The 17,430-nt window shown below is 54.3% G+C and overlaps 6 protein-coding genes across 6 annotated transcripts; 5 read left to right on the top strand and 1 right to left on the bottom strand.

The window, feature by feature from the left end:
• Positions 1-504: 504 nt before the first annotated feature.
• Positions 505-2,837, top strand: N7459_002093 (putative acyl-CoA synthetase; the record flags this gene model as incomplete). The annotated part of the gene is made up of 4 exons (XM_056941278.1): positions 505-928; positions 993-1,388; positions 1,445-2,320; positions 2,383-2,837. Coding segments are annotated over 4 exons (2,151 nt in total), but the record flags the coding sequence as incomplete, so codon positions are not given.
• An 849-nt stretch (positions 2,838-3,686) lies between these two features.
• On the bottom strand, positions 3,687-4,318 carry N7459_002092 (putative GPI anchored protein; the record flags this gene model as incomplete). Its single annotated transcript, XM_056941277.1, has 3 exons — positions 3,687-3,909; positions 3,973-4,055; positions 4,172-4,318. 3 exons carry the CDS (start codon positions 4,316-4,318, stop codon positions 3,687-3,689), a joined length of 453 nt encoding a protein of 150 aa, XP_056803132.1.
• A 2,087-nt stretch (positions 4,319-6,405) lies between these two features.
• Positions 6,406-8,216, top strand: N7459_002091 (serine hydroxymethyltransferase; the record flags this gene model as incomplete). Its single annotated transcript, XM_056941276.1, has 5 exons — positions 6,406-6,552; positions 6,613-6,669; positions 6,723-6,816; positions 6,871-7,008; positions 7,072-8,216. 5 exons carry the CDS (start codon positions 6,406-6,408, stop codon positions 8,214-8,216), a joined length of 1,581 nt encoding a protein of 526 aa, XP_056803131.1.
• A 960-nt stretch (positions 8,217-9,176) lies between these two features.
• On the top strand, positions 9,177-10,516 carry N7459_002090 (MOSC domain protein; the record flags this gene model as incomplete). The annotated part of the gene is made up of 3 exons (XM_056941275.1): positions 9,177-9,191; positions 9,246-10,431; positions 10,494-10,516. 3 exons carry the CDS (start codon positions 9,177-9,179, stop codon positions 10,514-10,516), a joined length of 1,224 nt encoding a protein of 407 aa, XP_056803130.1.
• A 739-nt stretch (positions 10,517-11,255) lies between these two features.
• On the top strand, positions 11,256-13,245 carry N7459_002089 (putative Patatin-like serine hydrolase; the record flags this gene model as incomplete). The annotated part of the gene is made up of 3 exons (XM_056941274.1): positions 11,256-11,322; positions 11,378-11,954; positions 12,006-13,245. The coding sequence occupies 3 exons, from the start codon at positions 11,256-11,258 to the stop codon at positions 13,243-13,245; spliced, it is 1,884 nt and encodes a 627-aa protein (XP_056803129.1).
• Positions 13,246-14,427: 1,182 nt separating this feature from the next.
• On the top strand, positions 14,428-16,955 carry N7459_002088 (DUF803 domain membrane protein; the record flags this gene model as incomplete). Its single annotated transcript, XM_056941273.1, has 2 exons — positions 14,428-15,186; positions 15,243-16,955. 2 exons carry the CDS (start codon positions 14,428-14,430, stop codon positions 16,953-16,955), a joined length of 2,472 nt encoding a protein of 823 aa, XP_056803128.1.
• Between the last annotated feature and the right edge of the window lie 475 nt (positions 16,956-17,430).

The raw sequence follows: 17,430 nt of genomic DNA, 5'->3' as shown, positions 1-17,430 counted from the left end.
TCTTGTCTCTCAAATCTCTGCTAGCAATTCATGCAAGTATATAGACAATACAGAAATCTCTTCAACTTCAAAAGCGAGGATGCGTATCCCCGTCGCTCTCACTCTGAGCCACCGTAACTACCGTATATCGCGTCATTTCTAATTTCGCATACCAGCTGCAAATCAATGTGAGATTCTGTTTCAGCCTCTAGATTCCAATCTGATCCAAGTGTCAGATGCGTGAGACAAACTAGTCCGGGCTCAGAGGTACCCACCCAGTACGCGGCCCTTCATACTGAATACGGCGGCCGCACATGTACCGCCAGGGTACCGCAGTGCGGAGAAAGCACGGACTCTCCCCGCACTCTTGGGCTCCTCGGGACTGCGGAGTTCCCCGGCGGGAACTCGAGAGCAGACGCATCCTTGCGCATCCATCTTGCCGCTCCTCCAATCACACCGGCGGGGAAGCCTGCATGTTCGGAACCTCTGATAGTATGCTCTAGTTTATAAGCCTGGGTTCTCAGATCCGCATCCGACACGTCCTCTGAATCCCAGCCTATACTCTCAACGATGACGCCACACCCCCAACAGGCAGCACTGGAACGCTCCCTCCGTGATCCGGAGGGCTTCTGGGCTGGCCCTGCGGCCAGGATCCACTGGCACCGGAAGCCATCGCAAGCTCTGACACGCCAAACCAAGACGCTGTCGAGTGGCGCCCAGCATGCGCATTGGTCGTGGTTCCCCGACGGCGAGATCTCGACAACATACAATTGCGTCGACCGTCACGTCCACAATGGACTAGGTGACCAGATAGCGATTATATGGGAGTCGCCTGTGACGCAGACTACGGAGAAATACACTTACAAGCAGCTACTGGAGGAAGTGGAGATCCTTGCGGGGGTGCTGCGGGAAGAGGGCGTGCGGAAGGGCGATGTGGTGATCATCTACAGTACGTGCAATTCCCTGATCTGCAGGAGACAGGATGATCTGATTCTCTTCTTTCTCCCGCTCAGTGCCGATGATACCCGCGGCGCTCATTGCGGCGCTTGCCATTGTCCGGCTAGGCGCCATCCATGCAGCGGTGTTTGGCGGATTCGCTGCCCAGTCTCTGGCCCAGCGCATCGAAGCCGCTCGCCCACGCGCCATCATGACCGCCTCGTGTGGCATAGAGGGAGCCAAGGGCCCTATTTCGTACCGGCCTCTGGTCGAGGGAGCGGTGGCGACGAGCAAGTTCAAGCCAAGCAAGATCATCGTGTGGCAGCGAGATCAGATGCGCTGGAACAACCCAGATAAACTGGGCGGTCAGCGGAACTGGCAGCGGCTCGTTAAGAGCGCACGTATGCGTGGCATCCGGGCCGGGCCGGTGCCTGTCAAGAGCACGGACGGGCTGTATATCATCTACACCAGTGGTAAGCTGCGGTGATCATCCGGGGAGACTTGCATGACGCTCACATGATCCTGACAGGCACGACGGGACTGCCGAAAGGTGTGCTCAGAGAGGCGGGAGGCCATGCTGTGGGGCTAGAGCTATCCATCCGTTCTCTGTTTAACATCAAAGGGCCGGGGGATGTGATGTTCTGTGCATCGGATATTGGCTGGGTCGTGGGCCACTCATACATTCTGTACGCTCCGCTGCTAGTCGGCGCCACCACGGTTCTCTTCGAAGGTAAACCCATTGGAACACCGGATGCAGGGGTCTTCTGGCGCATCGTCGAGGCACATAAGGTCAACGCGCTGTTTACTGCGCCGACAGCTATGCGGGCCATCCGCAAAGACGACCCCGGGGATCGCTTCTTGCAAGAAGTGGGGAGGCGTGGTGGGCTAAAGACTCTTCGGGCTCTATTCCTCGCGGGCGAACGGAGTGAGCCCAGTATTGTTCGCACCTATCAAGACTTGCTCACGCAACACGCTGCCCCCGGTGCTCTTGTCATTGACAACTGGTGGTCATCGGAATCGGGATCGCCCATTTCAGGGCTGGCGCTCAACGGCAGCGCTGCCATTTCCACCGACCTTCCGCCAGGAGCAGATCGCCCACTTGCAGTCCAACCGGGATCAGCAGGTCTCCCTATGCCAGGTTTTGATGTGCGGATTGTCGACGACGAGGGCAAAGAAGTCCCACTCGGGACAATGGGGAACATCGTCATGGCCCCGCCACTCGCGCCAACCGCGTTCACCAGCCTCTTCCAAGATGAAGAGCGATTCTACCGTAGCTACCTGAAACGGTTCGGCGGGCGATGGGTAGACACCGGAGACGCGGGATTGATCGACGAGGACGGATACGTGCACATCATGTCACGATCCGACGATATCATCAACGTAGCAGCGCATCGCTTCAGCACCGGTAAGCGACTCCCTTTCAGCCAATCCCATTTCCTTGAGACCTTATCTGATAAGACATCACAGGAGAAATCGAACAAGCAATCCTATCCCATCCATCCGTCAGCGAAGCTAGCGTCGTCGGCATCCCCGATTCCCTCAAGGGCCATCTCCCCTTCGCATTCATTCAATTGCACGCCAGCACTGACTCTGGTCATGATAATAAGAAGAATAATATCCAGGCAGCACTGCCAGTCACGGCAGCACCACACCTTTTCCAAGAAATCAACGCGCTGGTACGCGAGCACATCGGCGCCATCGCCTCGCTGGGCGGCATCATCCAGGGCCGCGGGATGATCCCCAAGACCCGCAGTGGAAAGACACTCCGGCGCGTTCTGCGGGAACTGGTGGAGAATGCGGTGCTGGGGCAGTACGATGCACCCGTGAGCGTGCCGCCAACCGTTGAGGATGGGGAGGTTGTTGAGGTTGCGAGGGGGCGGGTGAGGGAGTATTTTGAGCGGAGGGAGAAGGCGAAACTGTGATTTTGTTAGAATTTGGTATATAGATACTCTATACCTGATTAGGGGTCTCAAAAGATGACTTGTCTTGGTGGGATGTGGTGCAATGATGAAAAGCATCATGCATGTTCTGATGCAATCAATCAATTTCTTCCAGGGTGAGATCAGCGCCGGTGAATATTTGAGCAAATAGATTGGAGGACAGGACGTCTAGCCTGTTGCTCCAGTGGCATCATTGGAAGGGATGAACATATGCGAACACAGAATGAAACAAGAAACCACCTGAGATCGCACTCAAGTTGATGCACTGGTCAAGTCGGGATATGGTGGGCAGCTAGGAGGATATCACGGTAGCATTAAGACTGTCGTCCTCGGCATGAAAACGGGTTCTTCCAGTGGACAGCACTGCGTTAATGGTCACGAATTACGTAGCTACTACTCTCCACAAGACCAGGCTAGATAAGGATAACAATGGTAAGAAGAGATTAAGTAGTCAAAGGTCATTCAAGGTCGAATCAAAGAAACGTTATGTCCAGGAGAATCTCGCGAAACAAGTCCAACAGAAAAAGAGCAAAAAGAAAAGAGAAAAAAAAAAGATCAGAGAAGCAGACATAAGAACCCTCGGGGGGGTCCATTATGTATTATCTAATAGGGACATAGACAAAACATATACACCCAAGAAAACATGCCCAAGAATCCCATACCCGTGAAGGCCGTCCAACGCCTGGCATACGGGATGAGAGGAACTACTCCCGCGCAGGGCCTAAGCATACAGCAGATGGCGAGACCCCGAGAGCGACCGCTCACACCGACGAACCGTTGATACGATACCGATCGCATGCTTTTTGCATTCCTGCACCGAGGATCTCAGGCTTACAGCAGGAGAGCGGCAGCACCGAAGACAGCGGCCAAACCGGCACCGGCAGCGCTGGCGGCGTTGACAGCACCGGCGCTGAAGGGGGTCTGCGAGGCAGCCGGGGAGGCGGTGCCACTGGCGGAGGCGCCGCTGTCGGCGCCGGTGGCGGCAGCCACAGGGGTGGAGGCAGCAGGGTTGACGGAGACGACCGGGGTAGTGGGGAGAGGGGTGGAAGAAGAGCTGGAGACGGTCAGGTTGGTTCAAACTGGATATTGCGATTGAGAGCCAGGGATTTGCGCTTACCACTTGTTGCACTGGGTCACGGTCTGGGTGATCAGAGGACGGGTGACAGTGAACGGACCGTGGGTCATGGTGATGTGGCCGGGCTATAAAGGACGAGTTAGCGTGCGATTGGGTGGGTGGATTGTTGTGATAGGAGCGATTCGGTATATGTCTCGCGGAAACGTGCGAACCAAGACCAAACCGACGAGGGGACACGTACGGTCGAGATGCTGTAGGTGTGGCTACCGTGCACCAGAGAGGTGGCCTCGGGGCAGTAGGTGGTGTAGTGGGTGACGGTCTCGTAGACGACGTCGGAGGCGAAGGCACCAGCGGCCAGGGCAGTCAGGGCAGCAATAGAGAAACGCATGGTGAATGTGTGGAGTTGTGGAATGTGGAGAGATCCGAAGAATGTTGTTTGAGGAGTTGACACGGGAGTCGAAAAGAGTGACTGGGTAAAGAATGTAATCGGGCAAAGCACCGGGGATGTGTGTCAAAGAGAGTGTGGACTTGGTGAGAAAGGGGGATGGGGCGAGACGGGGTGGTTTATAACGAGAATCGTGCAACTCAGGTACCCGTGCACCGCAGGAAAAGGGGCCGGTTTGGCCGTGGCAATTGCTGGGAAATGAAGTCGATCGCGCCTGTGTATGGACTGTTAGGGCCCACTGTAGAAGAAGCACCCAGTCAACGTCGGGGCCGTGCTTCGAGCACGCCAGGAACCCGTTTGTGCGCAATCAGGTCCGCTCCCTGCGGATCTTTGCCGTCTAGGGGCGCCTTGGGATGCTAGGGCTTTGTTGTCTGGGCATCGGGGCGAAGTCTAGGCCAGGGGGAAGTTCGACTTCTATTCGATTTGGGACGGCATCCTCTCAAGAGCCGACACACAGAATCTCTCATCACGAGGGGAAGAGCCTCACTACAATCATGATGATACCACTGGTATCAAGAGCGATGGTGATCCTCTCAACCCCCCTGGCGAACCCCGTCATCCTTTTGGCCCGCCTCGTCCCGTCCGGACAAACATGGTCAGAACCGCACGTCTTACGCCAGCGTCTGCCCGCGAAGTGGAACCCGCACTCGATATTTCCTCTGCCGCAGAAGCACCCTGATTGGGTGTTGATGCCATATGAAGAAAGGATCTGAAAGCCCCCATCAAGGAAAAGCACAATGATGCAGACTGGATATGCGGGGGCAATTCGAGACACCCGCAAGGGCGAGACATGATGTGCACGGCGCAGTATACTTACATCATACCCACGATAGTAAACAAACGTCAACATTGGAAGTCAACTCGAGCTCCTCGATCAGAAGGTTTCTGCAAAAACAATGTTGGAAATTCCCAATAATCGGGAGCCTTTGGGAGCGGAACAACCCTAGGTTGGTCTGGGCCTTACCATACGAGACTTTGCGCGTGCATAATCCTTGTGGTAGGGAGCTGCAAATTCAGTAGCGCACTATTGATAAATCCTGCCATTCATAAAATATATATAAATAGACGCCTAAGTATCGAAGCACCATATCTATGAACAACTTGTCCGTGGCTCGGTCCTGCTAACACACCAGGATATTTAGGAAGGCAGGCAATCCTGGTTGCTTCAATTCTAGTCGGAGTGGATTGATACGCAAAGTCGTGACTCGCGAGTATATCTACCATTCACCCATAGCGAAAGCGCAACTCTAATTATATTGACGCTAGGCTATACACATGATAAGTAGCGGTGTAATGATCGTTATCTTCACTATCATTCGAGCCCTTTGTAGGATTGCACGGGTTCCAAGGCTCTCGAAAAGCGATCTTACCAGGGACTTGACTATGGGCGGGCAGGGATCGGTGATAGAAAGTAGCAGTCTGGAGTTGATTGTGGAACAAGTCCTTTAAGTTCGTGTATTCATTTACTTTTTAGTATCCAACAACCTCGCAATTTTGGGTCGACAAACTGTCACGGCAATGCGCCCGGGGAGGAAAGACCACCCACGGGCCAGACGAGGTTTTGACCCGGTACTGCGCTCTCATCGAGCGCCCTTCCTGCCACGAAATCTTCACTGCCCTGGAATATTCGCCCCCAGTAACCTCCCACCGGAAATCTCCAGCAGATTTCCACACAACAGCTCCAATCCGATGGTATTGGTCCCTCAATGGATGGTGAATGGGCGCGGGACCTCTCAGCAGCGCCCGTCCAGCGTCAGCCCGAACGAGTCCAGGCCGAGCACCGACGAGTGCTGACACAGATAAAACGCCATCTCTTCATCTTGGATTTAGTTGTGTGAAGAAGAGAAAGCGAAAGCAGAATTTGGGCGGAAGAAAAAGCCCTTGCGTGCACGGACCAGGCGGTCAGCCTCGCTGGGACTAGCGCCGCTTTCCGCTTTCCGCGGGCAACGGGGAAGGTGCGACTCTCCGCCCGATATAAAGCTGCTTTCCTATCCAGGGCGTGTTTGTGTGTGTCTCTTCTGCTCGTCGCCATGTCTCTTGCTCGTTGCGGGCGTCTTGCCCGTCTCTCCCTGGGCAGTGTTCGACCGGCCGTCGCTGTTCCCCCCCGTGCCTTCGTCCCCCGATCAGCTCCTTCCGTGCGGGGAGTATCGTCATCCAGCCGGGATGCACAGCAAAAGGTTAATGATGCTCAATGCGATGCAACGGGGCAAATCTTGCAATACTAACACCTCATTCAGCTTCTCGCTTCGTCCCTGGAGGACTCCGACCCCGCGGTGTATACCATATTGCAGAAGGTACGTCATGATGGAGGAGCTATCCGATGTCGCATTTGCTGAGACAATCGCAGGAGAAAACCCGCCAGAAGCACTTCATCAACTTGATCCCCTCGGAGAACTTTACCTCGCAAGCTGTGCTTGATGCACTTGGCAGTGTGATGCAGAGTATGTAGCTCTCGACCGAACTCCGAGCTAGTCGCGTCCTAATCGTAACCCCAGACAAATACTCCGAGGGATACCCTGGTGCCCGGTATTACGGTGGAAATGAACACATCGACGCATCCGAGCGCCTGTGTCAACAGCGAGCACTGGAGACATTCCGTCTCAACCCGGAGGAATGGGGAGTGAATGTTCAACGTATGGTGCCACCCTGTCGTGATAGCATTCAACCGAATCGCGAAAGGCACTAACACAATATAGCTCTGTCTGGCTCACCAGCTAATCTGTACGCCTACTCCGCTCTTCTCAACACCCACGACCGCCTGATGGGCCTGGACCTGCCGCACGGTGGTCACCTTTCCCACGGCTATCAAACCCCTACCAAGAAGATCTCCGCTATTTCCAAATACTTCGAGACCCTGCCATATCGTCTTGATGAGTCCACAGGCTTGATCGACTATGATGGCTTAGAGAAGATGGCCAATCTGTATCGTCCCAAGCTGATTGTGGCTGGTGCATCCGCCTACAGCCGTCTGGTCGACTACCCCCGAATGCGCGCCATTGCCGACTCTATCGGCGCCTACTTGTTGACCGATATGGCTCACATCTCGGGCCTCGTAGCCGCTGATGTCCTTCCCTCTCCGTTCCCCTACTCCGATGTCGTGACCACCACCACCCACAAGTCGCTTCGTGGTCCCCGCGGTGCCATGATTTTCTACCGTAAAGGTGTCCGAAGCACTGATAAGAAGGGTAACCCGGTTATGTACGACCTGGAGAACCCTATCAATGCCTCGGTCTTCCCCGGCCACCAGGGTGGCCCTCACAACCACACCATTACCGCGCTGGCCGTGGCACTCAAGCAAGCCCAGTCTCCGGACTTTGTAGAGTACCAGAAGACTGTGCTCGCCAACTCCCAGGCTCTGTCTAAGCGGTTGGGCGAGTCCACCAGCAACGGTGGCCTCGGTTACAACATTGTCTCTGGCGGCACCGACAACCACCTGGTGCTGGTGGACCTGAAGAACCGCGGTGTGGATGGAGCTCGAGTTGAGCGTGTTTTGGAGCTGTGCGGTGTGGCCAGCAACAAGAACACCGTACCCGGTGACAAGTCGGCTCTCAAGCCCGGTGGTCTGCGCCTGGGTACCCCGGCGATGACCTCGCGTGGCTTCCAGCCCGAAGATTTCCGACGAGTCGCTGATATTGTGGACCGTGCTGTTACCCTGACTCAGAAGCTGGACAAGGCTGCTCGTGAGCAGGCTCAGTCTCGCGGTGTTAAGAACCCTGGTACACTCAAGGCATTCCTCGAGTACTTGGGCGAGGGTGAGGAGATCTCAGAGATTGTGCTGCTGCGACAAGAGGTGGAGGACTGGGTGGGCACATTCAGCCTGCCTTGGGCTAAGGACGAGTAGACTTTTCTTTCCATAATTTCCTTTCTACATGATGTATATTTCCCCGCACGGTTCAACACGACAATGATCAATAAGATATTTTTTTTCTGTTAATGCGTCTTCATATTGATAGCGAGAAAAAGCAAAGCGCCTAGGAACTAGTTCATTTAGGATGACAGGATTTAATCTCGGATTATATCTGATGTCTCCCCCAGCCCTGGTGTGAAAATGCAGTTTTCTTCTCGACTGGGCAGGTTCACACGCACTAGGAAGTGTACTGCGATGGTTGAAGTCCGCCGAAGGCGGGTAACTAGTTAGTTATCGCACATATGAATCGAAGTCGTCCGCCCACGGCTGAGATTATCTCCTGTAATTCCTGAACTGGACAGCGAGCTCGAGTGCACGCTTGCCCATCACTTAGTCTGCGAGGAATGATGTTTGTGGCAGGTGGTTCACACATACTCACCTGATTCGAACCTAATTAAGCCTGCCTGACGGCTACTAAAATTGAAATTTTTTTGATTATATCCAGATACAGCTAATATAGGAAAATCTGAGGCAAATCTGAGGCTGATTAGTAGTGTTTTAAATGCTGTTTAGTGGAAGCATAGGATGTATTGGATGAAGGGGTGATTGACAGCTTAATCCGGTCAGTTCCGCGCAGAATCGGTACTGTTTGGCGCGCGTAGGGCTATGATACTATGTATTAGCTAGTTACAGATAAATTAGCGTGTTAAATCATCTATATATGCCAGCTGAAATCATATAATAAACGTTGCGTTGAGATATATATATTTAAACATGGTCCTGTTGAGTGGGTCATTTTGGCGAATTAGGCGGTGTCCGAACACTTCTCGTACAGTTTGTAGTAGAACGCTGCTGGGGTCCAAAAGCACATTTCTCCTTGATCGCGAAACGAGACTCGACTCATTCCTTCGCCCCGTCCAGCGCGAAGTAGAGGAAACGCCTGCTGTCGCGACCATGAAAGTCAGCCAGGTAAGATAAGTGCTATGACTTTTGGTGAAGTCAGCTTCTCATCTCTGCTCCCAGCTCTATGTGTATCCGATCAAATCTCTTCGACCGGCTGAGGTCACAGAAGGCACCCTCACCACTCAAGGCCTACTATTTGACCGGCGGTATATGCTGCTCAAGGTTGAGTCCGGTAAAGATGGCGCCAAGCCCACCCTGGAGAACATGCACATTCCGCATTTCCCGGAGATGGGACTTTTCCAAACCGCCGTAGAGCTTCCCAAGACGCATGACGGCCCCGGCAAGATTATCGTCACATACAACCCTCCGTCATCGCAAAGTGAAGACGATATTAAACCGCGCGGAACCAAACGACTTCAGATCCCTCTGCGCCCATTCCGACTCAAAGACAAGAAGCATTTTAAGAAATTGAAGATCACGATGCATCAGAGTCCAACGATTGCATATGACATGGGGGCCAGGTACAATGATTGGTTCAGTGAGTGTTTGGGATTTCCGGTCATCCTAGCCTACCTGGGGCTCAACTCCAGGAAGGTCCTGGGTACGTTGGCACCTGCCAAACGCAATAAGGAGAGATGGTGGTCGCTGTCCGTTTGGAAACAAGAATGGATTGGGCCGATGCAAAAGAATTGGTTGTTTCCTCTCATCGTGCTTTACGCCGTTTTGATTATGGTGCACCAACCTTTCGATTGGATTATAGAGCACGGGTGGGAACCACGGAATGCCTTCGGAGTCACAGCCCTCCTCATTGTAGTCAGCTTTGGCTACTTGCACTGGCGTCTGCTCCGGCAGCGCGAAGAACGCATCACTTTCGCGGACTGTGCGCCTTTTCTGGTCGTGTCTGAGACATCAGTCAGTAATGTCTCGGCGCGGCTGTCGGAGGGGGAGGGCATGGACTGCACCAAGTTCCGGCCCAACATCGTCATCTCGGGCGCGGAGACAGCCTTTGAAGAGGACTTTTGGACTGAGCTGGCTGTCGGCTCGGAGCGGTCCCGTCTGCTGCTGACAGGGAACTGTGTGCGGTGTCAGAGTCTAAATGTGGATTTCGAGACGGGCAAAAGGGCCACGGGGGAGTCCGGCACTGTGCTGGAGAAACTCATGAAGGATCGGCGAGTAGACCGTGGTGCCAAGTACAGTCCGGTGTTCGGACGATACTCGTTCCTGGATCGGGCTGCGATAGGGAAAACCATTCGCGTGGGAGATGAGGTAAAGGTTTTGGCGCGGAGCAAGGAGCGGACGGTTACTGGTAAGTCTACCGTACATATTCCATTGATCTCGAGCGTGTTTTTGCTAATTTAGATGTCTTAGATTGGCCCGGTCTTACAAATTAAGAAGTCCTTAGTCCCTCTCTATACTTGATATCAATTTTGAGCATTGAAGATTCCCCATGTAAATACTTCTTGTGTATACAAGGCAAGATAAGAGTCTCCAGGCCGGAAGGAGCATCTCGAATGCTCGGAACAATCGGATGCTGCAAGGGACTTCCTTCACCAATCCACTTGTCGCTTTCTAGAACCCGTCAGAGAAGACCCGCCATGCCATCCAGCCGCGCTCTGTGATTGGCCACATAGCCACAATTACGTCAGATCCCCAACACCGCCACCCATCATCTGATCCAGTTTCGTTCCATGGAAAAGCGATTGGATGTGGAGGAATTTCCAAGAATAACTCGACTCTCAGTCATCTCTCTTTTGGTGCGCCTCTTCATTTCCAGTGAGTGTTGAGGTTGTTGTTTCTGCAACTCCTCGACCAAAAGGACGAATCCGCAAGACTGTGGCTTGACCGACGCCGCCCCTCCAATCGATCTTACGCCGCTGCCTATTCCGATCCCGCTACACCGGGCTCCCTCTCATCTCGACCTTGTCACACATCCAGCTGCCGCTGCAGTTGGTTGCTCGACGTTGCACTGGTGTCACGCTTCCACTTCCTCTATTTGCACCCGATCGGTCAGGCGCCAGTCATCCCACGAGTTCGGCGCATAAGGCGCCGCTGAGCCCCGCGGCGGGTACGCTGCCGCTGCAGAAAAAAAGAGCGATCCCTATCGAACCGACATCAACCGCCGCAGTCATTATGGACTCGGTCAACCTGCGTCGCAAAGACACCACCAAGGGTCCTCCTCTGAGGATCCTCTCCCTCGGTTAGCGGCACTTGAACACCCCCTAATCCTATTGAGTTTTTGCTGACCAGCGTAGATGGAGGGGGTGTTCGCGGCTACTCCATGCTCATTATACTCCAGGAACTGATGTACCGCACATATGTCGAATGCGAAGGCAAACCGCCGCGCCGCGATCAGATCCCAAAGCCCTGCGACCACTTCGACTTGATTGTGGGCACCGGCACGGGTGGTTTGATTGCCATCATGCTTGGGCGCCTCCGACTCGACCTTGAAACATGTAAAGAAGTTTACGTGCGCATGACCCGCCGGGTTTTCGAGACCGACAAGACCATCGCCGGAATTCCCTATCGATCGACATTGTTCAAGGCCTCCAAGCTCGAAGAAGCTATTCGGGAATGCGTGCGGGAACACACGGTTTTCGAGGCCGAAGGAAACGACATGCCGGCTGCCAATCCTCGCGCGTCAATCTCCAGCCTCCCCTACAGTCCAGGATCGATACCCCAACGCTCCGTCAGTCGTGGAAGCTTTAGTACTTCCGCTATGTCCCACCCGCAGGCGACGACTAGTCAACGAGGGTCTACTTTCCTCAATGGATTGCGCTGGGGAAACCCAGAGGCCCCACTCTATGATAACCGAGAGTATCGAACTAAGACGTATGTTCACCCGTCAGTCTCTTGCGTCCTCGAAGCTAACCCTGCCTTTAGAGCCGTGACCGCTCTCTACAAAGGCACCCCGCGCAACGGGCCCGCTGTGCTCCTACGCTCCTACGATTCTCGCCGAGAACCCCCGCCAGAATTTGACTGCACTATTTGGCAGGCTGGCCGTGCTACTTCAGCCACCGGTCTTGCATTCAAGCCAATTCAGATTGGTCAGCACGTCTTCATTGACGAAGGTCCCGGTACATACAACCCGGCACCCCAGGTTCTGGAGGAAGCGGTCGTGAATGAGTGGCCTGGCCGTGAAGTCGGGGTGTTCATCAGTGTTGGAACTGGCCGGCGACCTTCCGGCACCAACAACCGCCAGCATGAATGGTGGGAGGATTTCTTCGGTGATGCGCTGGGAACGTTCGCTGAGGCGCGGCGCCGACTCATCGCGAAGATCGAAGGCTGCGAGGATATCCATATGGACATGCTCCGGGAACATCTTGCTAAGCGCAATGTCAACAAGGATGTCTATTGTCGCCTTAACGTGGAGGTTGGGGTGGGTGAGTTTGGCATGAACGAATGGAACCGCCTCGCGGACATCAGCACCAACACCCGCCGATATCTGGCCAAGCCCGAGGTCAAGAAGATGATTCTGGATTCAGGTGTCAGGTTTGCCAAGATCGACCGCATGAACCGACGCTTGATGGAACACGCGGCGGCTGGTGGTGACCGGGACGACCTGTCATTTGACCTGGAACGAGAGGAGATCACTGTCTCCCCTCACGCACCCATGTACGCTGTGCCGCCGCCTTCAAACCCCATCGCCGTGGAGCTCCCTGCTGAGCCAGTCGAATACATGCCTCGTCCACCAGCCCAGGCATCCCCGCCCCTCCCCGCTGCCGTGACAGTGACCGCACCGCCAACGGACGACTCACTCCCGGCTCATCCCACACCGCAGGACAGTCTACCCCTTTCTCCAGCACGGCATTCCAGCAGCGAAGTCGCCAGTTTCCACCCCAGTCATGAGTATAACCGGCCACCTTCGCAGCAGCAAGGTTCCCCTCGCCGCAGTAACGAGCAAGTGTCTTCACCCCACATCGGCATGCCTCCGCCCCTCCCACCCAAGACTCCGATCCCGTACCCGGCGCAAGATGATGCCGGGGGTGTTTCTATGCCTGCACCACTATTCTCTCAGCCACCGCCGACCATTGCCAGCGGCAAGGTTCGCCCGCCTTACCCAGTGGATGAGCCGCCACCGGTGGTCAACCGGCAACGCAAGCCGAGCTACCATGTGCGGTGATATCTCTTTAGTGATATCCTCCTCCAGGCGCTTATTCCTTTCTGGTTCATTCCATATTCTCTTGTGTTTCTCTCCTGGATACCCTTTATGATTCAGAACGGTGGAATGGGTAATTGGACTGCGAGCATACCGAGAACAGGCAAAATACGTAGTGTCTGGTGTCTCGGCGTCAGCTGGGTGTTTCAAGGGTTCGGTTCTCTTATTTTGCTGGGGGGGGTTTATTATTTTCAAAGAGACGGATCCCATTTTGTGCCTATTATGTGGATGCGGGTGATGAATAACGACGTTTACGATAATTTCAGAGGCTGCGCATTGTGGTTGTATAGTAGTACCTAATCGGAGTGAACAATGCAAGAGTAATCCATCATCTAGTGGATTTGGTCGAGAAGATTACGGTATACGGCATACAGTACACAGCATACAGCACGGAGTACAAGGCGATGACCCATGGATGAACGGAGTCGTGTCTCCTGCATGGCCACTATGAGTGGCCGAGTAAATATAGATGCGACGTAGCGAATCTTATTCTCGTCGACCATTCTGATTTGTCCCGATAGAATGACAATCGCGCCCCACTCGCCAGACTTGGAGTCTACCAAGTGAACCTGGATCCCGCTGAGTAGTCGCTCTCGTCGTCCTCCCGTCGTAATCTATAGACCCCCACAGGCCCAGCCTCTTTGTTTCTGCTACCCCCTTTTACTCTTCTCCGTGCGTTTCTGTCCTTTTTCTTAAACGAATTCGATCTCTTTCTCTCTTTCCTCCGATTCTCTACATTCACCTATTTCGTCTCTCCCCAACCCACCGAATTCTCCCGGTCGCCTACACATTCATACCGAGTCCCCTGCCACTGACGTTTGCTCCAACGCTGATCCTGTCGCCCCCGCCCTGATTTCCTCGTGGCAGACTTCTAGAAAAACATTCCAAGATCGCGAAAGTATCAACTGGCGAATCCCCCCTTTTCACAATTTGGCGTTTCGTTCAACTGTTCGAGTGAAGTGGTGGGACTTGATTGGATTGTACCCTGCGTCAAACGCCAGCGATACGCCGACTAGGCAAAGTGGCCTGGATAAGTGTCTCAGGTAGTCGCCGAGTCTCGTCTTCGGACGACTCCGTCCTTGCGACCTCCCCTTGACCTCCCACTGCTGGTCAGTGTGGTTCTCACCTCCTGGATCGCTCTTCACCATGGATTCTCATTCTACCTTATCGCACGCCTCCGCCTTGCTCGCCCGATCCGACTCCAGTGGCCGACCGCCCATCTACAAGGCTATCGGTATTTCCCTAGCCGTCGCCTCGGGCGTCTTCATCGGGATTTCCTTCGTGCTGAAGAAGATCGGCCTGCTCAAGGCAAATGTGAAATATAATGAAGAGGCGGGCGAGGGATACGGTTATCTGAAGAACGTCTGGTGGTGGACTGGCATGACCCTGATGATCATCGGCGAGATCTGCAACTTCGTGGCATATGCCTTCGTCGATGCCATCCTGGTGACGCCGCTGGGTGCACTGTCCGTGGTGATCACGACGATTCTGTCCGCGATCTTTCTGAAAGAGCGGCTCAGTTTCGTGGGCAAGGTCGGGTGTTTCTCGTGTATTATCGGGTCCGTCGTGATCGCGTTGAACGCGCCCGAGCAGTCGTCCGTCAAGGATATCCAGGAAATGCAGCACTTTGTGATCGCACCCGGCTTCCTCACGTATGCTGGTGTGATCCTTGTGGGTGCTGCGTTCACTGCGCTCTGGGTTGGCCCGCGGTACGGAAAGAAGAGCATGTTTGTCTATATCAGCATTTGCAGTATGGTCGGTGGCTTGAGTGTCGTTGCGACCCAGGGCTTAGGCTCTGCGATTCTTGCTCAGATTGACGGCGAGTCCCAGTTCAAGCAGTGGTTCTTTTGGGTTCTACTTGTCTTTGTCGTTGGGACGCTGCTGACCGAGATCATCTATCTGAACGTAAGTTTTCATCTATAGCTGGATTTCTCTGGCTCCTGATACTGACAATAATTCAGAAAGCACTGAATCTCTTCAACGCCGCCCTTGTAACTCCGACTTACTATGTCATGTTCACCAGTGCGACTATTATTACTTCCGCCATTCTGTTCCGAGGATTCAAGGGCACCGCCACCGAGATTACCACTGTGATTTTGGGCTTCCTGCAGATCTGCGCCGGCGTGGTCCTGTTGCAGTTGTCCAAATCGGCTAAAGATGTCCCTGACACCGCCGTGTTCAAGGGGGACCTGGACCAGATCCGCGAGGTTGCCACGCAGGAAGAGCCGGAGTCGGAACCCAAGGCAGACTCCATTCGTGGTGCAGCATCCATTATCCGTCAGATCTCGTCAGCCCGCCGCAGCGTGGCTGCTGAAGAAGCTCGACGATACATCCACGACAGACACGAAGATTCGCTGAAGCCGCCGGGTGACAATGAAATTATTGAATGGGATGGCCTCCGCCGGCGCAGGACTGTCATTGGAGAGGGACCGCATACATCACGCTCGCCCTCTCTCAGGCAACAGTTGCCACCTATGGGAATGTCACGATTCCCCGAGCCCGACGATGAAGATGAAATTCGACCAACTACCAAGCAGAGTGGACACTCGTTCCTCAGTGATATGCGCTCACGCGCCTCAAGCGCACTTCATCCCAACCAGTGGCTTCCCTTGAATGAGCAGAATGAAAAACATACTGGCACCAATGATACTTCAATGAAAATGACAGAGTTAACACACCCAGTCGGCGCCCCAGTGGATACCGAGTATCACGGTGCTGGTTATCCTGCGGCTCGCATCTCCGGCCGGGAACGCAGCGATACCCCACGCTCTATTGCGTGGGCTGACGAACATTCCGAAGAGAAAGCCGATGGCCAGACTCTTGAACTACCAACGAACAGCGCGCGGCGCCAATTCTCCTTCAACTCCATGTTAAGCCGCATCAGGGCTAGTCGCGAACCCTCTCCCAAGCGCACCGCAAGCCCTCCCCGTGGCATTCTGCGCCGGGCGCACAGAATGTCCAACAGTGACCCTCTCAAGAATGCGACGGAAGAGGAGCGGCTCGGTCTTGTTCGCGGTGACTCAAGATCTGCCCAGCCTGAAGAGGACCTAGGCGAGAAACTGGAGCGCTGGTCCAGTGCCGAGTCGGACGTCGGTGAAGCTCAACCCATGCACGTTGCACGCCCTCACGGAGACTCTGTGTCGTCTATGTCAACAGCGGCCTTCCCGCCGTACGAAGATGACCACGCTATGTACTCAAACCAGGCGACCACTGTTTCGAACCCTTATTATCTCCCACCAACCCAACGAGCGTCCGCATCCCCCGAGCATGTCGATGAGTACGGCGGCTGGCAGATTCCGCGGACGAGCAGCCGCAATCGCACTAGGACGAACTCCTCTTCTTATGGTCGTGCTCCGCCACCCGCGCAGTCTTCCTTCTCTACCCACCGCCACCCTAATCCCCTTCCCCCTCTTCCCGACGAGACTGCCTTCACCGGCGACGCAGCTGGTGTGAGGTCTGTCTCATCAGACTCATCAGATCTTGGTGTGGCTTCCTTGTCCTCATCCACGGAGAGTCGCGACGACGACAATGTTGCCGCTCACCCCACTTATCCCACTCGTCGACAGAGCGGCTGGCGCCGGAACCTGTCTGATGTTAGTAGTGAGGATGGCGAGTTGTACCAGCGACGAGGACCAGGCCAAGGGCCGAGCCGTGGCTCCGGTGCCTTTGTCTAATGACAAGGAAACAGTGGCCTAGATGGCCTTGCTCTATCTTGATCAGATCTATTTTTGGATGATATCTTGGTCTTTCTCTGTACTGCATTTAGCGGCGTTTTTTTTTTGGACTATGGAGGATGCTATGGAAGATATTCGGTGTACATCTTATGGTATTTACTCGGTTGAAGGGTGTACATGCACACACGCATGCTGTGTATAGATACGACAGCCATGATAGATGATAATAATGCATTATGACGAACTGATGAAACTGGATTCTTGTGCAACAAAGCTCAAACCATATTCTTGGAAGCCCATCCCCGAGCGCCATGCCGTCGGAGCCATGCAGAAACGCCACTCCATGCTATGCAATGTCATATGCAACGCCATGCCGGATGCAACGCACGCAAAAGAGACAGAAACACAAACAGCATAGGGCGTCATCGTCATAACTATCGCCACCGAATAATCCAATCCTCTAGGGTGACTTATT

The sequence above is a fragment of the Penicillium hispanicum genome (genome assembly GCF_028827665.1).
Source record: "Penicillium hispanicum strain IBT 35686 chromosome Unknown utg000002l_segment0_segment0, whole genome shotgun sequence".
Taxonomy (NCBI): domain Eukaryota; kingdom Fungi; phylum Ascomycota; class Eurotiomycetes; order Eurotiales; family Aspergillaceae; genus Penicillium; species Penicillium hispanicum.
The sequence above is the reverse complement of the archived record's forward strand: the minus strand, read 5'-3'. Positions and strand labels throughout refer to the sequence as shown.